The sequence below is a fragment of the Anas platyrhynchos genome, chromosome 2 (genome assembly GCF_047663525.1).
Source record: "Anas platyrhynchos isolate ZD024472 breed Pekin duck chromosome 2, IASCAAS_PekinDuck_T2T, whole genome shotgun sequence".
In the NCBI taxonomy this organism is placed as follows: Eukaryota; Metazoa; Chordata; class Aves; order Anseriformes; family Anatidae; genus Anas; species Anas platyrhynchos.
In genome coordinates this window covers 109,418,846-109,442,978 of record NC_092588.1, presented here as the reverse complement: position 1 = coordinate 109,442,978, position 24,133 = coordinate 109,418,846, and the positions used below count along the sequence as shown (strand labels likewise).

The window sequence follows — 24,133 nt, the reverse complement described above, 5'->3', positions numbered from 1 at the left end:
AAAATAAACACCAAAAAAAAAATAAAATAAAACAAACATCAGATGGGATAGCTTTTACTGAGGAAGCTCTAAGCCAGCCAAACATTCTACTAAAAAGCATGAAGAATCTTCATCTGCTTCACTGCCAAATTTACATAGCATCAAGCTTTTTCTTCCTTTTCTCAGCAGGTCTACTGATCAGCGAGTATTTTCAAGGCATTGCAATTCATAGCAAAAGTCAAAGTGACACAAAACTGGCTGCCAACACTTTAAAGAAATAAAACTCTTCCATGTATAAGCTAAGTGCAAGCTCAAAGTGAAAAACTTCAAGGGAAATACTCACATTGACAATAGGGAGAGTTCAAATAAAACCATGGTAACTACCTACCAATTTGCCTTTATGCGATTTTTAACACCACTAACCTTAGTGGGTGCTGTTTGTTCTAAAAAGACATGGCTATGGATAGTAGCATATACCTTTAAGAATTTACGTTCAAAAAAAAAAACAATATTTATTGGCATGATTCAAAAGTAACTTCAAAGTACTATTTATAGTTGTAAAATTACTAACAGATTTAAAGAGCAAGAAGACAACCACAATGCATGTTTCTACCTTGGCCAGAATAAACTGGTGACTATTTTCTTGTTGCTGTATACATGGAGTATGAGTCTCTCTTTGCAGATACTTTGGAGAAGATGCCTTTGTCTTTCCTTTTTTTTTTTTCCAGAAAGACACAAGTAAGCTTGCATTTGAACTTCAATTTTGCTTCCAGTATTCTGCTACCACAGCTTCTCATAAGAAGCGTGGCCAGCAGGGCAAAGGGTCTGATTCTCCTCTTCCTCTGCTCTTGTGAGACCCCAGGAGCACTGCCTTCAGCTCTGGGGCCCCCAGCACAAGAAGGACATGGACCAATGAGAGCAAGTCCTGAGAGCAAATCCAGAAAGTAATGAGAGCAAACCCAGTTGGGGTTGTTCAGCCTGGAGAAGAGAAGGCTCTGGGAAGATCTTATAGCGGCCTTCCAGTGCCTAAGGGGGCCTACAGGAAAGCTGGGGAGGGACTGGGACTCCTTGTCCCTGTGATAGGGTGATAGGGGTGGGGTGATAGGACAAGGAGTAATGGTTTTAAACTAAAAAAAGGGAGATTTAGTTTCAGTATAGGACCATCCCAGCACTCCATCTTTAGCAGGTATTTCAAGACTGCAGTTAAGAATGACATCGATTTTCAACAGAGCCACACACCCAGCAGTTAGCAATAATGAATTGCTATCCTGGTATCACTAACTCTAATATTTGCAATATCAAAGAAACACCCAAATTATTAAATCAGAGGTGAGCTCTGTTTCCCTCTCCTTGGTGAGCATCCCTTCTCCTTTTGCTCAAGTGCCAGAGGACACTAACATTGAAGTGCACATGGGCTCCCTGAAATTGGTGGATTCTCAAGGTAAGTGTTGTGCTGGGACAGGTATCTCACGCCTTTGGAAAATAAGAGAAGGAAGCCCAGCTAGTCCAACATTAGGGGAAGCCTTGTAGAGACAGTTCACCTAAGCTACGTAAGTCTGCATAGAAAACAGCAGCTCAGCGATGGGAGAGGAGTTTGGGCAAACCGCCATATCTAGATTTCCTGACATCCCTCCAAATCCCTTTGATTTACTAGCATTGGGACATTGCAGAATTGTGGTATTTCTATAATGTCAGTATCTTAAAAGCTTCAAATTGTATCACTTATTGCTGTCACACTTTGAAATTTCTGAATATATATGACTAAAAAAAAGCTTAAGTCTCCTTCCAGCTTTCTGTTCTCTTACAATACAACAAAACTATATTCTGAAAAACTGAGATTTCGCTGAAACTAGAATGACAAATGCTACCATTTCTAATGACAAAAGGTATGTGCAAGATTATAAAAATTTCAAGAGAATACACAGACAAATCTGTACCCCATTCCAGAAAGCAAGATCTGATCACTCTTATCCAGTTTCACTTACACTTTTCAAGCAGCATAAACCAGCTCTGCCGAGCCGGTCTTCCTGTCTCCTCAGTTGCTTATAGTAGCTTATTTCCTACCTTACATATACACTAGTCTGTTTATTTTTTCCATTGGGATAATCCAAGTGTTTACATGGTCCCTAAGTAAGCCAGACTGGAGAGCTAAGCCAAGTTAAAATGGAGGCATGGACTGGTTTGTTATTGGTTTGTTTAAATTACAGCTGAAACTATATTGTAAGGATAAAAATGAGGCAGTATTTTTAATTGTATACATCTCTGCTTTGGCTCTTTTATACTAAACCTTTATTAAAAAAAAAAGCATCTTTTTCCACAAAAAAAATATAAATCTGAAATGATTTCTTGTCATTATAAGAGTTAAACAGCATAAAGGCAAACATTTGCATAAGGTTAAAAAAATAAAAATGAGGAGTTATAGAGCAAATGTGACCAAAATGTGTGTTTTTTCCACTTAAAAAAAAATAAAGAAATACAACCTTTGCTAAACAGACTTCTCTGGTTCTTTAAAGTGCCAAAGCTAAGAGATTAGAGGAGTCCTCTTGTCTGTACGAGTCTTAGTCGAGCATGCAAAATAAGCATTTGTATACATTTTATATTTTTCTTCCCAACACTGTAGGCTACCACAGCCCATGCACACTTAGAGAGACTATTGAAAAAGCAGCATTTCTAGGCAGGTTCAACAGAGACAAAAAAGGTAATCTGGTCATGCTACAAGAAATGCTGGCAACAGTGTCAATACATCTGGCAAGCTCTCCTCTGAACAATGCCTTTGACGACAATTTACAGATAAGAGAGCATCCTAAACTAACAAACAGTCTGGATTTTCAGAAAATATGCATTTTATTCCATATTACAGTATTAATGGGATTTATATTTTGGAACAGACAACCATGAAATGAACAACATTTCAGGGCAGCTAAGGAATCCATTTAAAGCCATTCAGACTTTTATAATAATCCCCATAGAGAAGAAATTGCTACTTTAAGAAACACAGCCTAGCACACACAGACTGACTCCTGATGAAAAATCTTTAAGGGAACATGAATTTTGTGACTTTTAAGGGCATAGCTCCTCCCAAAATGAACAACCACTTCTTGTACTACATTATCTTTCCTAATCTTTCCTAAACAACAACCTTTCCTCTATCACCCCACACAAAACCTTAGTCTCAGCAGTAAATACTGTGAACAACTGATTATTATCTTGAATGTAATTACATTATATTATTCTACTGTATTTCTCCTCTGTTGTTTATATTATAACATTATAAGCTCTTTGGGGCCACCTCCAGCTTTTTTTTTATTATTATTATTTTTTTCTTTTAAAGGTACACAGCACTTCGGCATTTTAATTATACAAACAGTAAACAGTGCCTAAGTGTTTTTCCTTGCAAGGGAAGGGCCTCTAGTTACAGTTTTGCATGTTACACTGCATACTTGAAAAATCTATTGTGATTCATGTTCTAAATGTGGTATGGATAAGATTTTTTGGCAAATTAACTAACTGTTACAGCACATTTGTTATATGAGGCTGCTACATGGATGATTAAACAGATTGTCTGGACTAAAACCTTTATCAAGGCCAGAGGAAGACATTAACACATGGAGCAAAAGTGAAAAGAGGTTCCCCTTCCTCATTTCTTATGCCTGGTATCACAGCAGACCTGGCAATAAGGAAAAAAAAAAAGTATGAAATCAGCCTAAAGTGTGGAGCATGCCTACAAAATCTAACAGCCAAAATCTCTTGAATCTCTATTTAAAAAAAAAAAAAAAAATCTGAACTAAGTGCTATATAGCATATTATATATATATATAGCATATTTTATAGCATATTTTATGTAGTATAGTGTATAGAGTATACATACACACTACACAAAATATTTTTTATATTTATTTAAAAGTGACCCAGAAGCAAAAGAATGATCATACTAGTCCTCCTGAACTTGTCAATAAAAAAGTTTTCTCATTTCTAAACTTGTATAAAATAACATCTACGTAATTCTTCCAAACAGTTAAATGATTATAAATAGGAGTATCAATTAAAGTTTGATGTAGTTATAAGCAAATGGAAGCAATATTGTATTAGTGAAAGTTCTTGGTAACTATAAAATTAGAAGATGATATGATCTCCACAATCTATATCCATAATGAAATATTCACATTTTTAACAAACGAAATTCGAGTCTTGTGCTGATTCTTGGCATGCCTCAAAAACAGTGGTATGTTGTGAATCCCAGAGAAGTCCTTGGTGGCTACAGAGCACACAATCAGCATGTTTGTGATGGCAGCATCAGACATACCACAAGTGCACTGCGGAGTCATCAGTCTTTGGAAAGCATCAAATATATTCTGCATGAGTCGATCACCTATACAGCATGTGCAACATATTATACTACAAATGCATGAGACCTGGGACACCATGGACAGAAACATTATAGTACTATTTAGCAGACCTGCAATATAGTCTGAAAGACATTAATTGTAGAGGTGCTTTTTTTTTTTTTCTCCTGGAAGTGATTCATAAACAGTTCTGTAAAAACATGACAAACAAAAAAGCAGTATGAGTGTATCCCAAGATAATTATCAGCTTGAACAGCAGAAAGTGAAGAACCAGCGAAGAGCTACAAAAGTGTACTTTACAAAGTGATAAAAAAAATAGAAAATGAAAAAAGAAAACATGAATTAATTTTACATACAATTCAAAATCAGCAAGAGTGAATAAAAATAGAACAAAGCTAATATCTAGTTCATGTTTTTCCAGATTTAAATCCATATAATTTCAAGTCTTCCACTGAAGCATTAAAAGTAAGTACCATAACTCTAATTTAAATAAAGGTCACATTATCTCCAAAGTACCGAGAATAATTTCAAAGAGAATGTTTTTATGTTAGCACCGTTGCCATTAATTTCAGATCATCTTCCCCCAGGAAAAATAAAACTGCAGTTCAGCCGGCAGCTAAATAAATGTTCGGTGCTTTTAGTGCATTTCTCCTTGCATGGTATTTGCCTGTTAAGCAGAACATGCACTGTTACATCAATGCCTGGACATCTGAAGGGCAACATGGAATGTATGAAGTAACTGGAAGCTTCTCCTGACAGCTCAGCCAGTGGACTGCAGGTCCATCTTAGGCAGTAAATTTCATAATGGACTGATCTGGGAAATTTCCATAATGGGTGTGAACTTCTGTGTCTCAGCTCTGCTGATGCAAACATTTGCTTGGTTGCACCATAAAGCATATCACTAAACTGATCTGTGCAATCCTGAAAGACATTCTGTTGTCAAAAATCAAAAAGCATAAAATCTTAGGGATGAAGAGGGCTGGAGTCATTTCATGAGAGCTCCTAGCACACTACTGAAGGTTTGTTTCTAAAAATCTTTACCTGTAATTCCCTATATAAATAACATCAAAAAAGGCTTTGACTTGTGAGAATGACAAACTAATAAATTTATTTTTCTTTAGCTTAATATTCCATTCTTGCTGGTGTGCTGTTACGTACCAAAGAGCACACTGCTTTCATTCCAATCTAACTTCCATCTTTAGGGCACGATCATCTTTATCTACACCTCAAGACAGTGGCAGTTCTCTTCACCCAGGACTTAGTTACCAAACATAACCCCATTCTAAAGCCACATTAAATGATGTTTGATAGCATTGTGCATGAGCTGATAAGATAGTCTGAAGGAAAGCTGAATTCAGTCAAAGAACAGCAGTACAGTGGAATGGCTACATGGCTTTTAGATTGAAGTCACCTCACATCTGGGCATCTCAGAGCGAGACCTCAACTCTAACTGCAAAATACCAACCAAAAACGTGCAGAATAGTAATATTTTCTTATATGCAATTATTTTAAATAAAATAGATAATAATTAAAATATGAAAATAATGTCTTTAACTGGGATAAGCTCACTGCTGTTTTTGAGCATTTTTTTGTGATCGAAACGCACAAAATTTTGTGCATTTTTGAGGACGGGACAGGAGGAGAAAGACCTTCAGTCAGACCAGAAGAAACCGTTCAGCTCAATTATCCAATACAACAGATATGAGTTTCTGTCTTGAATCAGTTGCCTAAGATTCCTATAAATAGGCAGCAAGATGATTGTTTTCCCACATGTAAAATGAATTGCCTCATGTATTCCAATGCATAATTTCAGAATGCAGCAAATTAAACAACCTAGAAACCAATAATCTAATGTAACAGACACTGCACTTACTGAATACAATTGAAAATAACCCAAAGGAACCTTTTCTGTAGACACAGTGAAGATGACGGAAACAACCATAGCATTTCAGCAAAGATGACCATATAAAAGAAACACACACAAAAACATAATTGGGAATTTCTTTTTGAGTCAAGAGGAAAGCTCACTAACTTTGTAATTTTGTTTCTCAAATGAAGCTTGAAAATAACTGCAGTATTTTAATATGCTACTGAAAAGACATCTTTTTATTCGCTTAAAAATCTTTATGTTACAGGATGCTGCCAATGTGTGTTTAAATTTCTGTAACACAGCAGTTTGTACTTACCTGAAGTCACTGCTTCTAATCATTACTGATGGAATGCCTATTTCTTTCAGCATCATTAGAAAAGATTACACGCAGCCATGAAAAACTAATTCATTATGTTATCCCATGCAACTCTAAGAAGTGACACGCTGGTACCAAAATATTTACCTTGGCCTACGTATTCTGTGCATTAGCAAAGTCAGCAGGCAGAACTTAAACATTCATAAAACACAAAATACAGAAAGAATTTTAATAAACTTAACAACAACAAAAAAAAACCCTAGCTCTTTGGCCAAAGCCAAAAAGCACAGAAGAACAAAGAAAAGCTGTTTATCAAAGTGTCTCGAATACAGCAACCCAAGATCCCTGGAATGCAACTTCAAATTAGACGTCAGGAACAATATTAGAAGGCCTTCTCTGCCCAGAAGTCAGTAAAAAGGCTGACAGAAGAGGTTTATCTTAGAAAAACACTGCAACCATCTTCATCCCCCATCCCCTAACACCCTCTACAACCTCTCTCCCCCACCCCCCAAAAAAAAAATTAAAAAATGAAACCAACCAACAAGCAAACAAAACATAACGCTATGCCTAGCAAAGCTGTGTATGTACCAGATTATTTGATTGGAAAACTGCTCTCAAAAAACACGATTGGAAAGGAAATGAGGAATTAGATAGGGTTGGGGTTTGCTCATATGCTTTTACGTGGAAAGAGCATTATTAAGAAAAGATTTTCATATGCAATTTTGCTTTCTTATACATGTTATATTCTACGTATCAGAACATTCCGATTCAATAAATTGGAAAGCACAGAGGCAAAAGAAAATCATTTTGAAAAAGATGATTCACGCATTTCATTATACAATGGTACATGGAACTTATTCAGCTCCTTCTATAGTATCTCTAATTGTAGAATTCAATGTATTCCAGCCAGAAATTCAGCATTTTGAGAATTTGTCTACTCTGATAGAAAAGTATCCCATAAGACAGTTAACAACCAATTATAATGGACACAGACTTCATACTCTCATAACATCACTCTTGCTGATAGAAGAGAGCAAGTAGAAGCCAATATACGCTATGCCTTCAATATATTATTTTGTATCAAATATTACATTGTTGGTTGGTTGTGTTTTTTTCCCTGCTGAAGTTTTTATGGGGGTAAATGCATAACATGACTTAAGTATGGGAGAACTGCAGAAACAGCCAACCAGCAATGAATTTTCATGTTTCCTCCCTAGAGTTACCTTACAAGAAAACATTGTTTGGCTTTTGTAGCCCCTTTTGGAGGTGTTTAAAGGGTACTAATGTTTGCTTTTTCACTTTAATGCTTCCTTCAGCGTGGATAAAGAAGCAAAGGAGGAATAAAATATGGTCTCCATGTACAGGTGAAGCCTGCCTTTAGCTTTGCTTCCTTTTTGCTATAAAGGACACAGCATGAAAAAATGCTCTGAGCTTAACTTCCTTAATTTTATATGCAGCTTTTTGCTATGCTACCCTAGGCAATTACTGGTAAACAGTACTAAAAAATTTCCTTTTCTAATGCTGTTTTTGCTAAACAGAAACAGACACTTCCCAAAGCACAGCTTATAGCTTTTGGGGAATAAGCGTAATTTCCGTATTTATATCAGCAAGCTTCCATCAGGAAAGAAAATTTAAAATTTAATGAAATTTCAAAATGGTGAATTATTTTACGTGGAGGGAAACTGTGATGTTTTAGTGTAAACACCTTCCATGGTAAACCATTCTAATTTTTCCACAGTATATAAATAAAAACAAACCCTACTCACAAATGTTGTTTTGTTTCTGAGTTGACCTGTACTTTTAAAGTCTGTGGGTATTTGTAGAACCAAACAAAACATTAATTTCTAGTTGATCTAAAAACCTAATCCAATCGAAAATTAAACAAAACTCTGAACATAATTAATTTCTGTACAAAATATATTTCCCAATCTTTCCAAATGACAACAAAATTAAAAAAAAATTCCCCAAACCATGTCCATCTAATTCAACCAATAGATTAGCTATATGTCATTAACATGATATTGTTTAGTTGTTCTGGGTATATAACAATCACAGAATCATTAAGGTTGGTAAAGACCTGCAAGATCATCTGGTCCGACCATCACCCTACCACCACTATCACCTACTAAACCATGCCCCTAAGCACCATGTCCAACCTTTCCTTGAACACCCCCAGAGACAGTGACTCCACCACCTGCCTGGGAAACCCATTCCAATGCCTGACTCTCCTTTCTGAAAAGAAATTTCTAATTTCTAACCTGAACTTCCCCTGGTAGAACTTGATGCCATTCCCTCTTGTTCTATCACTACTTATCTGCTGGAAGAGACTTTAAGTATCATTGTATGCTTCATTAATATTTGAGTTTCCATGAACAATGGAATATATCAGTTTTGGGGTATAGATGGATAACACCAGTGCCTTTTTTCATATTCAACTTGATATTAAACATATTCTCAGCCAAGTTTCTTCATCACATGGTTAACATGGAGCAAGAGTTCTTTCTTTTGGGAGTGTTGCAGAAATGGTTGAAAAAAAAATTAGTGCAAAGAAGTGCAAGAAAATGCTTGACTTCAGCTAATCCTGTTAAGCCACAGAAGACAAGCATCAGTATGAGTACCTATATCACCTATTTGACAGAACACTGACACTAGAAGGGCAAAAATATTAGTGAACAAGGAATTCAGACTAGCTCCTCAAGAAAGTTTTGCTGGGGCGTGTTTAGAGTAAGTAGCAAAGGACATGTTTAAACTGCTAAGACCATTTCCTCATTCATGGGTCTGTGTCCAGCCTCTGAAAAAGCCTTCATCGCACATCAAGGTGATACCTCAATACGCAACACCTACCCTCTCCTTGGTTTATTCCCCCATCCCGAAGAAACTTGAGTCTGCAGCCAGGTCTCCATCTGGGTGACCAAGCACCCAGTCCTTCAAAGCACATTCAAAGACCATATCCACCACTCAGAAAGCACAGCCTAAAACATCAAAACTTGGTACCACTTTGACTAATTAACAAAAAACTAAAACCACTGTCAATATTAAATATTCCTCCGTTCAAGAATGGCAGCTGCTCTGAAAACACACACATGGAGAGCTCAGTGGTAGTGCTGCGGGAAGAAAACCAGTTACCAATTAAGAAAGCAGAATGTCCTGACAGCACCTCATCAGAAGTACTAAAACCAGAGATCCTTAGCTAGACTTACATTGATCTGAAGAGCTTTGGAAACTAGTCACGTTATATAAAAAGAAACCTTATCGCTATGTGCAAACATCTGTTTATAATGATACTTGGAGAGAGAGAAATATTTAACATTAACCTCCTTCAAACTCTCAACACTTTAAAACCTACAAGATACGGGATAATTGTGAAAGACTACTCATGAAAAAAAATTGAGGCTCAGCATCACCCTCTAGGTAGCTCCTTTGCTTTGCAATACTACATTTTGTCCAAATTTTCCTGAGCAGAAGTATTATTCAGCATTCAACACCATGTATGCCAGACAACCATCATGTAAATAATGGAATAAAAATAAATTATATTTCACCACTGTAATTACTCATCCAGAAGCTATTGTTCCACGTAGCTTGAGGATATAAGCATGCTGTTTCCCAACATAACTTGACTTTCCTTTGAGCTTACTGGTTGCTACCATAAAATAGGTTAGTATTGTAGTAATTATACAGTGAATATTTTAATAGCAGCATATTCCCTGTCATTTTTGACAGACATGCAATGCTAAAGAAAAATAATTTCCTACTGGTACATGCAGGAGATTTTCATTGAATGAAGTAACTTCATAGAACGAAGTAACACCTAATTCATAAAACTATTTATATTTTTAAGTCAGTTTGCTGAGCCAGCTAAAATTGTTGGCAATATAAAGTGCTATCTCTGCCCAGAAATTCTCTCTTATAACTGGTTGCATTTACAAACCATCAGGTAGCAATATCAGTTAAGCATCTTTTTATGGTCACTAAAATCCATTAAAGAAAATTCTGAAATCAATTAAAAGTCTTGCAATTTAGCCAAAGGTATCCCAGGACATCATTCCACACAACATTGTTTTAACTTTTGTGTCTCCTTGAGGCACTGTTCACCAATGGCAGCAACTCCTGTCTTCCACTTAACGAACTAAGCAAAAACACATTGTCATACATAGAGTCGTTTTTGGAAGGAAAGAAAGAGCTCTCTCATAACTGCAAATACAATCTCCTAAAATACAGCATTGAACATGATATAGTAAATTTTGAAAAAACATACCACTGAACTGATGACACAAAGAAAGTGCTGTACTATCAGCTGTTGAAAAACTCTTTGCATAAACAACCTTACAGAACACATTTGTTCCCAACGTAAAGGCCACTTTACTACATTTAGCAATATTTTTCTTTTACTAACTGCCCTATAGAAATCTGTTATATAATGTGATTTGACAGGGCTGTCCATGTTAAAAATAAAAAATAAAGAATAAAATACAACTGCCTATTGAAAGTTGAAATTGAGAGACAAAACAGTAAAGTTAAAACAGCTAAAACCGCAATAGTCTACTTTTAGCTTCAGATGGATCAGTTCATTAAAAAAGAATTTTTGTAGTTATCAAGTTGATGTCAATCATAACTTCTAAAGCACTATGGAGGTCAGACAGGAGATGTAAATCCATACGCAATACACAAAAACTCAACTTCAGGGTACCTCTTATAAAAAAAAGTCAGAAATTTAGTTCAATGCATTATGAAACTATCAGGAACTTGCAACACACTGGGTTTTTGACTTTAGTGAATTTAAAATATATTTATTTCTGTATTTTATTTATATAAAGAACAATTTATTTCAAAGGTTGGAAAAGTACAAGATACAGGCTGATAGCTATTCGGCCATGATGATTTCAGTCATCTCTTTTTAATTAGTTGATTTAAATCAAGTTTACATTTGTAAAAATAATTTGAACACATGTAAATTTTAACAATTTTGTCATTTGCTGTCATCTAGCTACTAATCTCAACAGTGTTAAATTTTGTTTTTACAAAACTGTAATACAAACCAAAAAGTAAAGGAGTAAAGGTCTGGACTCTAAAATAAACTGAAACAAAAACTACTAACCTACACAAAGTATGTAAAACTTTCAAAAATGATATAAACTCACAGGGCTGAATTTTGACTAAAAAGCCAAAGACTTTTTTATTTTAATTTTCTCAGGAAGTCATGCTGGAGACAAGCATCAAAAATAATTACCACCATAAGGTACCTTACATCTGCTGTCACACAGATACATTATTGGTAACGGTACGCTGACAAAGTATTAGTAGTAGTCCCAGACTAGATCACTGACTACTTGAAATGACTGGCAGACAAGTAGTGCTGCATATGCTATGGCTCAGAAACACTTCCTACACAGAGACTTCCAACCCAGAGGCTGCAGCATGGAAACGGCTGGAGAAAAATTGGGAGCATCTGATCACAACACTGAAGCTCTATTTGATAACTGCTGTTAGAAACAGTGACAAGATAGCAATTGGCATCTAGAAACAAAGAATGATTACCTGAGAAAAACATTTTAGAGAATTGTTTTAGTTCTCAGACTTAAGGACCTGTATCAAAATATCCTTAAATACAGTTCTAAGCATTTTGGGTGTTAACCATAACTTCCCACCTTTGGGCCTTATCAAGTTGCATACTGTAAGCCTACATATCTACAAAGCACTGCAGATAACATCATTCTCCCTTTTCTTACATGACTTGATCAAGTAGTTGTACAAAATCATCAGATACTGTTTTTTGCTGCTGTTCTTCCAAGACACTTCAATTCTCCCATGAATAATTACAAAGTGGAAAAACTTTTCATCACATAGCTACACCTCTCCATATTTTTCACTAGAGCTTCACCAATGCATCTTCTGAGAAAACAGAAAATTGGTGAAGAGAGTGCAGTTCAATAACTCAGCAATGACTTCAATGAATTTGAATTGTTCAAGTTTTCACTGGATTGATGAAGAGTTTCTGCAGCCCAGCTGCAGCAAGCTGGCAGCAATAAATTCTCCATACACTGCAAACTAAGTATCTATTTCTTGACTGTTTCTAAACACGTGGAAGCTAGAGGTAAAGTCTCTCATTTTACAACTCGATACTTGCTTCTTTTCTTATTTCCTCTAACAAAGGTACTAGTGTAAGGCCAAATAAGAATAGAACTCCCTGGAAATGCCTGCTGTGAGAAGTGTCTTAGCATTTCTTCATTAAATTTCAAAACAACAGCTTAAGGGCAACTTTTTCCATTAGAAAACAAGTTATTTGAGGGAGTCAGTAGTTATAATAAGGGCCGCAGTACAACAGATACATTGAATTACTTATTTTTCAATCTGAATGTACAATCCTCAAAGTTCAAAATACTTTCCAAAATTCCACATTTATTATCTGCAAAGACAAACTCACATGGACTTTAGAGCATGTAAATACAACTATAACAAGACAGACAAGTCTGAAGTTTTGTTTTTTCTTTCCACACAATAATTCTGAATGAAATTAAATGCTAGCCTATATAAGGCCATAATCCCGACTATATTGCCCATATTTTCTCTTTGTTTTTTTTGGCATATTTCCTCACTGAAATGTTCAGTTTCTTTAGAACATTTAAATGTGTATTTAGTGCTAACAAAATAACACTATTCTTACACTACTACTACTAATAAAAATGTACTGCAGAGATATACCTGGATGAAAGAAAAAGAATGTAGTGTTCCTTTTCTACCTACATATCATGATATTACCAGGAACGATTACTGCTCAATAACCATAACCATCAAATGGCGGCTTTTAACCTGCACAGTGACTACTTAACAATTTAAAAAATCACCTGTCTTGTACTACTGAAAACTTCTAACCTTCTGAAATGGATTGCCTGAACTGTTTCTCCACCAAAGTAGGAAATGCATTTATACATCTTGTATTTCAATTACGGAAGATATCATCAAATTCATACAGGTTTAAGAAACTTCTTTTAAAACAAGAATTCTGACACATGGCAGGATTCCTGTCTATCATAACAGACAATCTAATTCATAGCAACAACTGCATTAATCATACAAACCTAAGCAGTAGGAGAAAATGTATGGCAATTATAGATAAGCTTCATGACAGAAAAAGAGTAGTTTGGCTTGCAGAATGGCAAGGTTTTAAGAAAAGCAAAAGATATTTACATTGCTAAGTGGGTAATGTAGAACTCAGGATTTGTAAACATGGACTTTGATTAGGAAAAGGACTTCTCTTTTACATACTGCTGATAGGAATAGCCAGAAGTCCATAACAAACTTGAATAAAGTTCATTGTGGGTCCCCAAATAAGGACAGATTTTTGATTGTGCTGAAGCATTGCAGACCAGCTTTTTACTAGAACAGTTGTAACAGTGAGCTGTAAGTGAAACCCAATGATTGCAACGTTTGCACATGCCACGAAGTGTGACATCCCATACTGTATTTGTTGTTATAATTTTGATTCAAAAGAATTTGATTCAAAGATGGAAGGAGAAGCTGTACATGAATTACCTCAGTGTTCTTTTAATAAGTGTATAAAGTACTTTTTTTTAGTAGGTGTATAAACCTTCAACATGGCACACAAACACAGAAAACAATACCTATGCCTTCACAGAGACTGCATCAGAAATGAACAGAAAATATTTGAAAATGTTCATTTTTGCAAGAAAGGCAAAAATTCAGATACAAATAACAAATATCAGTTCAGTAAAACTAACATAACTATGAAACACAAGAGTTTTAGGCAAATATTATCACAGAGTCCTGTACTGCATGAAAAACTGATGTTTGGTTGAATCCACGTAAGATCAGTACAAATATTCTATTGAAGTTGAAAGTAGAAGTCCATCAGTACCTGTTCTATTGGAAGCTGTTAATCTTACTTGTTTCAAATTAATCCTCAAAAGTTTGTATTGCTCACAGAAACATCCTAGACCTCCTCAAGGAAACCCATTATGGGAAAAAGCAATATATCTGAAAAGTGTTTTCAGAATCCTATGAAAGTTTATGAAATTTACTGTTATTGCTGAGTGAAAAACATTACTGTCTTCCCTTGTAAGAAAATAGCAACAAAGCAAAACGCATAAATCTTACAGAAATCATCTTCATCATGACAAAATGCTTGCGTGGAACTTTATCTGTGCAAGCCTGAATTTAAAATGAAATAATCCTTCTGGTAGGACTACATTTTGTAAACAATGGCACACCAACATAATGACAGCATGGCTTTCTACCACAAACGCACCACTAGACACAGCCACAACATATTAATAACACCAATACTGTAACAGAGCCATATTGTATCACGATCATTACATGTGAAAATAAGACCTGGTACAATTCAAAGGATGACTTTTATTGTAGAAATAAAGCCCCTTACCTTGAAAAGACTGTTTGGCTCTGTCCACTAGTTCTTCAATGGGATAGCTTGCTAGGTCTCCCCTGGCATGCTTAGTTTTGCAGTAAGTACATGCATTGAGACACCTGTTTAGGAGATGAAAATATTCAGTTTCTTCCCAAGAAAGCCTTTATGTGCACAACTATCTTAAGAACACCTGAAAGAAAGCGCTTTTATATGCACAACCAAAAAATAATAGTATTCTGTTTTAAAATCAACAAACTAAACTGATTTGAAGTGAGTTTGCATCTCATACTTCCTTAAAATATCCTTCACATTTACAAAGAGGATGAGAAAAGTGATCAGTAGAAAACATGTATTCTAATTCAAAGAGAGGGAAATCACATCTTTTTAGAAAGCTATAACGGAATTAACAGTTGTTCACTACTAAATCATTACTAAAGACAAATATCCAAACTTTCAGTCCCACTATTACACAAAAATTCTTAGCTGAACAAGGAGGGGAAAATAAAAATTAATAAATCATGAAAACTATGCATATACTTTAACTAGTCTGTATCCTTGAAAACACATTTGAGTTGGATTTTCCTTATTACATTTAGCTTTTATAAGCAAAATAAATAATGTAATAAAGACCAAATCATCAACAGGGACAACAGGTTGGTACAAAAGATCTCGGAGCTTGTACAAGTCTCCCATAAGAAACTAGAGGAACAAAGTAAATGCTTTTAATTTACTTGATATGGTAGTAAAGGCAGATTAATTCAAAGTAAGAGCAGGGAAGGATAAAACAAACAAACAAACAAAAACCATATCACTCACTGCAGGTTTTTCTTGGATTAGCCTTTGGATCCTGGTCATACCATGAATGTAATAAACATGTTAAGATGAGTTCATTGTACTTCTTTTTCCCCCTTCTCCCTCTTTACAGCTGACCTGGGCCTACATTTTTAATAGGTTAAATTGCTTCAAACTTTAAAAAAAACAACAACTCTTGTTCATGGCTATTGGATCTTAAATTCTTACAGCTTCAACATATTAAAGGATTTGGGTGCTGAAAAAAACTAATGCTGGAACTACAGGAGTATTATTATATAACTTTCAAAAGAGTAATGAAGAGGCTTATATAGAACCAGGTGGTTTCTCAAGGATAAGGCACCAGCTACAAGGCTGTTTACCACTTCGATATACTAACTTGTCTTCTATTAGTGTCTAATAATTCCATGAGTAGCTAATACTGCTTTGTAAACTGTAAAGGTTTCCCTTCCCAAAGATTCCTCTCACACACTGGTTGTACCTTAAAAAAGAATTCTAAATCTGAACCTTCACAACCTGCTTCAGGTGATTCATTCCCACTCAAAGACAATTTTTCACCTGTCAGACCTTTTTTGTTTCTTGCTTTTCTTTTGCAAATCAAGAGCCTTTTACTGTGCAGGATTTAAATCTTATTTAATAGAGTAGAATTTGAAATCAATAGTATGAACAGATAATTATTTTATGCTTGACTTGTGTCCCCTGTTTAGGCAACAAAAACATCTTCTACTATGTGCTAAAAGAGGGGAGATTTAGATTAGTGGCTAGGAGGAAATTCTTCACTCAGAGGGTGGTGAGGCACTGGCACAGGTTGCCCAGAGAGGCTGTGGATGCCCCATCCCTGGAGGTGTTCAATGCCAGGTTGGATGGGGCTTTGGGTAACCTGGTCTGGTGGAAAAAGTGTCCCTGCCCATTGCAGGGGGTTGGAACTGGGTGATCTTCAAGGTCCCTTCCAACCTGAACCACTCTGTGGTTCTATTCTATGTCACTGGCCATCTGCAATATGTCACACAGGGCTTTCTTTCCCTTATAGTCCCAGAGGGCACTCAATTCTCCATTTCCCATCCATGATTCTTTCAAACACCTTCAAACTCTTCCAGGCTTGCAAAGACCATCTCCCTCTTCTCCCTCCCCTTCGCTTTTTTTGATGACAACTCTCCATTCAACCCAACACTTCATTTCTAAGACGGCTGCCCTCCTGTCATCCCACTGCCACACTCCTTCCTCTCCACATCATTCACTTTCTTTCTTAGCCAGCTTTCTTCCCCAAAAGAAGCATTACGGATTGGTGACGCTTGTGGCCACATCCTCACCATACTGCTACCCTTGCCATCAGCAGCCTGGTGCGGTGGTTGGCACTGGCTAACAGCGAGATTCCACCCGACACTTGCTCACTCCTCCCCTCAGGGGCAGAAAACAAGGAAGAATGGCAACCAGAAAGCTTGTGGGTCGAGAAAAAGGTGAGAAGATCACTCAAATTGCTGTCATGGGAAATCCATGGGGAAAATTAATTTATTGCCAGGTAAATAAAAACTTAATCCCAAACCTTTCCACTCTCTTTCCCAAGCTTCACTTCGCTCCTTCACTCCAGTCTTCAAGACACATCCTGCCCTGAGCAGCCAGGACTAGCAAGGGGCAGCCCTGCTAGCACCCGGGCACCCAAACACAGTATGCGGGGCTCTAAAGTGCTGAAAGAAAATGCTGGCATGGGAGAACACTGCAGGGAAAGCGCTATCTATATCTTTACAAGGACACCTTATAAGCAGTCCCATCAAACGCCGTGTAACAAAAATGTTTGTTACTGCATCCTTACAGCTTGAAAGCCTGTATTCATTACAGCTCCAGCAGGGTAGACAGAACTCCTCTGCCACTTAAAGAAAAATAATACTGAGTGAATAAACAAATAAATAGAAACATTTACCTGTTACATATATGCTGACCTGCAGGTGTTTTGTTTGTTTTTTCTTTTTTTTTTCTTTTCTTTTGGTTTTCAGTTGAATGTTTTCAGTTCTACTTTCATTTCAAGGAAATTCAAAATCTGTTTCATAGAGTGGAAGCGTCTGCTCTTTTGCAACAATACATAATTGTTTGGCTTACACTGGTGATATTTGCACTAATCTTTGTTTGTTTTTTTTTTTGTTTTTTTTTCCAAAGCAAGTAAAATTGCTGGTTATTTTGACAATTTTCTCAGGTCATTAAGAGCAGACTTAATCTGAAACAATCCTGCCCCTTGACCCCAGCCATGCTCTCCACTTTAGATTTCTGGTCTAGGAATGTCTGAAAATGTCTGAAATGAAAATGTCTGAAAAATCCTAGGTCAGACATCACAACATGCGTACGTACACTAATCAGACTTTCCTTCACCTTTCTCTAGTGTCTAGAAGAAATTTTATATCCCCCAAAGCTCACCATTTCCCCCACTGGTACCATAAAACTAAAGATTACTTAAACACTGTCCCTTCTATCCAAAAAGGAGAATTTTTTCAGCCATCACTAAAGGGATGTACGAAGGCTTTATTTCTTGGGATGAAGTGAATTTTTAAACTCAAATTTAATTTTACATTTTTCTTCCTTAAACTAGGATTTGGGAAGAAAAAAAAGATACCAATAACTTTTACTATTTACTTGAATTTACAAACTCTAAATACAAATTTGTTAGAAAAGTTTGTGTTTCAATTGAAAAATTACTACCAATTCTTTGCCACCTTTAACTGTAACTGCATGAAAAGGAAACTTTTATGGACCTTCTTCAAGATGGGTTACTTCATCATAAGCTTGATAACAATCTATAATTTCCGCAGCACTGACATTTAAAATAAACTTCTAACTTTATTCCTTGGTGATAGATATAAATAGCACAGAAAGTGAAATCCTAATATGCCAAAATGTTCCCATGTCTTTGTAAAAGTATCTGGTCCACAGCCTGATTTCAGAAAGGACAAATCAAGTACTGGACAAATGGAATTCAAGTTGGTAAGTCACGCCATCACAAATCACACTGCAACATAATTTAGTGATAGGTTTTAAAAGTATATCATTAAATGCAAGACGACCCCATGAGTATTATTTTTAAGTAATAAAATTACAATTTTGTTATTCATTATATTCATTATTAGGTTCCCCGACTTTATAACATTTTGTGTCTTTTGTTTTTAAACTTCTTTACAAATTGTGTTCGTGTATATATACACTTTTTTTTTCCCCTCTAAATAAAATATTAAGGATATGATCGCCTTTATCCTGAAAGAAGATACGAGCAAGGCAGAAGCCACAGAAAAGAAACAATTCATCAAGGTTATTTAGTTTGAATGCAAAGTGCAGAATATGAATAGCATTATCTACTGATCTAATATGAATGGATGAGCCAAAATCTAAACTAGCATCAGCATACAGTAAGAAGGATTGTTTACGCTATTTACATAGATTTTGTTTCATTGCCATATTGTTCCATTTAGAACATAAAGAAAATAGTATATTACCTCTTGCTCTTTTGCTTATAGTTTACGCATAAATCATAAATGTATTAGTCACTGTATGTATTTTGCTCTGCATTTGGATAATAGTATTTATTATACAGCAATAGTACTATAGTACCAGCAGAACTAAGTACTACTAAGCACCAGTACTAAATAATGAAGTTATAAATCTCTGAACCTTGCAAATAAGTTTCATATCTTCAATATTCTTTTTCTAAAAAACCTAACAGTTTTTGACTCATCTCTTACTGCCTCTTCTCTTTACAACTTGGTATCTAGAAATGTATGAAAAAACACACCTAGCATCCAACCATATTTATAGGAAAGAACAAATACTAGTTTCTCATGCATCCTTAGAGTTGCTTTATAGGAAAATAATTTTTAATGTAAGTCCTGGGCTTGGTTACAGAGAGAGAATGGAAAAGTGCAGCAATAAGTGGGGAAAAAGAAGGGGAAGTTATTCTCCAAATGTTTATGATTGTTTCTAAACGCTTTATTATTATGCTCTTTGAGTATACTTCAGGGGGTCGCTGATTTAATTTTGGGTAGGAGCTGAAAGTTGGGATTTGGAAGCAGACTTTCTACCAAGTCTACACCAATTAATTAAATCCTATTATAAAAATATTGTCTAATGTGTAACTAATTTGGTCCATCTTTTTTTGGTAATCAAAGAGGATAATGAAAACAAAATGAGAGACTTTGATGTAATATCGAAGAGGATGGATTTTAGAAAACAAACAAAAAAAGAATACTTCTAAATCCTATTTGTATTATACTTGTTAATTCCAATTTGGAAAATAATTAATCTGTTGGACTGCAGCTGACCAAAAATGCAGAGTTTAAACACTTCTTGTAGGAATGCTGAACTAACCACTTTTCATAGGTCTTAGAATTATCTTCTCCTGAAAGTATAAACGTATAACCCAACCACAAGTATGTGTAGGGTGTTTGTTTTTTTCTCCCAATAAACCAACCTCTATTCCAAGTTTCTAGCGTAACAAATTATTCATAAATCCATGCTCCCATATCTTCAGACCACAGTCTATCAGTTGGAAAAGGGTTTTGGGGAACTCTGGACAACCTCACTGCCCTCTAAGATTTTCTTCCTTAATCTGAATGTTGCGTCTCAGTAAGTGTCATTCACCAGCAAGTGGATCTTATAAAACCAGCCCAGTAGGTAAAATTTCCTTAAAAATCAGACTTTATTGCAGCTGAAAATCAAATATACAGGACTCAACAGCCAGCAGACTAGTAGTTGCAAATAAATATTTGTGTGTGTCTTAAAATGGAAACCTTCTTCAAACAGTTATAGTTGGTTTATAAATATTGCTTTCCATTAATACAGGTCAAAGCTTATTGCATAGAGATACCATAGACATTCATGGGAAAAAAACATTAACGGTCATCGTGTTTGCTATCACCAACTTGTTTTGAATAAAGTTTTTTAGGGTTTTGTTTTCTGGAATCACTAAATCCTGTTTTTCCAACATCTTAAATTTAATAAAGTAGTTTGAATTATTAACCTTTTGCTTTGAATTATTAACATTTATCCAGCCATGTGCCCAATACACAGAAATATTTCACAACAACATAAATATTATCCACAGACAGGTTAATACCATGGAATCGTTAAAAACTTTTTGCACGTTACCAAACTGATCATCATTGACGTTTTGGTCAAGTGCCTGAAATTTTGTTGTAGAGACAGGAAACAGTGGTCTTCACATTGTTCATTTAGTACGTGCTCAAGCAGTGCATTAGATTAAGCAGGCCCTTCATTTTCAAAACAGTAATACTCCTCATAAAGCACACATTTCACATTAAAGGCTAGCCCTTACAGATGGAACTAATTAGAAGTAAGAATACTCATGACATGGCAGACAAATAAGGACTTCCTTCAGTGGGACTAATCAGTGGATTTCAACAGCAGATGAGAACGAGAGCATAGACAAGGAGCAAAATCTTGGTTCCTCTTAAATTACTAAGAGCTGTGCCACTATGTTTAGTGAAGACAGGATCCCACCCTCAGATACTGGAAGTATAAAACATCTTTCATTGAAGGATGAGAAAACAGCTCAATTACAGACAGTGGTGTGCAATTAGTGTGCTATTCACTCACATTTAATGTGATTGACCAAGACCAAACATCTGCGAGCAAGATGGGAGAGCTGCAGAGCCGAGACAGTGTCATATGACAGAAGATCCCTGCTGCTCTGCGGGTGGTTAATTTGGGGCAAGGAGGGCAGTACAGCACTCTTCATTTCCTGAATAATCCAGTAAATTCTTGCTTGGTATCAACCTAATGAGCTTGTTAAAAAAAAAAGAAAAAAGAAAAAAAAAAAAACACCAGCAGTCCAAAGCTGATGATCTCCCAAATTAGAAATTCAAGGAAGTAAAATATCATTAGCCACAACTGACTCAAAACATTTACTAATATCTGCTTTTATTATATCTGACTAGTTGTATAAATCCAGGGTTTTATGAAGCTTGCTCTAAAAATAAATCAATCTGCCAGTAGTACAGCACCCCTAAAGCAGTATGCTGGAATATCACATCAGTACAAATACAGAAAGATTGCTCATAACAGTCACCCTCACCAGCTCTCTGTACCTACCACCAGACTTCCTCAGGAAGCCAATTCCAGCACAGGAGTATTTTGCAGTAACATACAGCAGCTGTCCTGAAAGGGAAGCATGACTTGCTTGTTTCAAAGTATAACTCACAGAAAAGGTTTAGGCTTTTGTAAAATACTTTTAGTATTAAATGTAGTTTTGATAAAAATGCTCTGTAATGTGAGGAAAGGGAAAACTCTCTTTGCAGGCTTGATTGAGCAAAAGAAATAATGGAATGTATACTCTCAAGAGATGAAAAGGAGATGGAAACTACCCAAAACTTACTTAACAAGAGCTCTATTACTTAACTCTATTTATAGAGTTAAATATTGTGAATATTTGTTATTATTTTATCTCCATAAATGCTACTTTTAAATCTTATCAAGCCTAACTGCAACTGATCAGGATCAAAAAAAAAAAAAAAAAAGAAAAAAACAGTTTATTAAAGAAAATATGCCTACTATGCCTACTACACCTGTCTTGTTTTTAGGAAACTGTTATTGCACTTGAAGTTCAGACATTTTACAATAAAGTTTTTCAATCCACTATGGCATGGAAGATATTTGCCGTTAAAAAACTGAGGAGTGAGAAGATGTTTTCACTTTAAAAAATATTTAGGATTTAATGTGTTTGGAAACAGTGGCAAGCTATTTCTCATCAAGGCTAATCCGTCAAAGCAGCAAACCACATTATTACAGAAATACTGTTTCCACTGTCCTGGTTTGTTCAAAGTGAGCTTGGACATGAGCCATAACAGTTACACCACATAGATACACTCAACATTACAACAAAAGTTCTGTGATAAAAACAGGACTTCTCTGAAACTATGTTTGTAGCCAACTATTTTAGAAACTGCAAGGTCTACTTAAAAAGAAAATGCCTCTCAACAAAGCTTTAGCAGAAAATAGGATGGCCCTTCAAGACACTGTGCAGTGTATGGGACTGTACATTATTTTCTCAAGGTGTAATGCAACTATCAGATGCTATTTTTTAATTCTACAATCTATTCCAAGCACAGCAAGATCCTAAGAAGAAAACACTTCTGGAATTCTACTGGCTCTTGTTTACTAAGTTTTGAGTAGTAGGATCAAGGTGCATTACAATTTTGTTCTTCCAAAGACTTCCGAAGCCAGTGTTTTATTTCGTAACGTCTCACCAGTTCCTAATCAAAAGGAATTTGGAGACAAGGCAGCCCAGTTAGCTTGATAAGCTATAATATGATTTAATTCTGTACTTTAAATATTTGCATTTTGTGAAACTGAATTCCAGCAGTCAAGTGCAGGTAATTCAAAGGGCACAGCTATGTAGTTATACCATCACACATTGAATTTGTTCACTTTTAAGGCCAATGATTTAACGAGCAAAATCGAGTGCATCAATGTCACAGTGTTTATCTAAAGAACTGTTTGATCAATTATTCTGCCTCCAAAGTTCTGCAATTATTTGAATTAATTCAGCATTCTAGATTGACATTAAAGGGTAAAGCAATCTACCACAAAGCTGCATACATTGGTGTTCCCTTCCCTGATCTACAATTGTGCATTGCTAGGTGTTTACTGGAAACTGCAATGACTTTCTCTGCAATTCAAACTACAGCTCTGTGATTCACAGAGTCATAAGTTATTTTAGAAGCATTTCCAAATAGCTGCTGGGCTACACAGACCACAACTTTGAGGGCAGATCATGACAGTCACTAATGTAAGAAAGCAACTCAGCTGAAATATCACAGGTAGATAAATGAGGTTCTGTGATTGCACGGAGCAGAATGTGCCACAGAACTCTAACTGCCAGTAATTGATTCTTTCAACACTTCATACAGAGCAACAACTTTTGGAGGTCCGTGACTCCTGGTCTCAGTCAAATAGAAGTAATTAAGGCAGTAGAAATAAAGAGTTAGGACAGAAACACCCTAGACAGAAAAGATCATTTCTTAGAAATCTGCTCACAGCTAATCCTCAAGATGCAGTGGCAGAATACCCCAACATTTCAGCATGCATAAGCAACTGCTATTCTCAGCTCCCTCCTAATAAACAGCAGTAATTGGAAAATGACCTCTGAGGAAAGGATTTTTGGAAGCTTGCTTTAATTTATAAAGTTTGAGAGCTGTGAATTCACAGTTGCCTCAGTATTTAAAGCATCAAACAGTATAATTTCATTAAAGAAAAACTCTACTGGGGACAGATAACTCAGCGTAACACATATGGAATGTGCTGAAAAACCTAATTGGCTTAGTAATGAACAATTTCATAAGCTTTCAAAAATTCAGCTTTCAAAGTTTTCTAGCAGAATAGCAACTATGAAAAGAACAACTAGGACCAAGTAGCAGGGGGAGATGATAAGCACA

At 35.8% G+C, this 24,133-nt stretch overlaps 1 protein-coding gene across 7 annotated transcripts in view; it reads right to left on the bottom strand.

Annotated features, from left to right (window-relative positions):
* CDKAL1 (CDKAL1 threonylcarbamoyladenosine tRNA methylthiotransferase) overlaps positions 1-24,133 on the bottom strand; it is a 494,283-nt gene that overhangs the window by 283,289 nt on the left and 186,861 nt on the right. For all 7 annotated transcript variants that reach the window (XM_072033334.1, XM_027451212.3, XM_027451213.3 and 4 more), the window contains one exon: positions 14,910-15,013. In XM_072033334.1, coding sequence (XP_071889435.1) covers positions 14,910-15,013 — 104 coding nt within the window. The remainder of the gene's footprint in view (positions 1-14,909; positions 15,014-24,133) is intronic.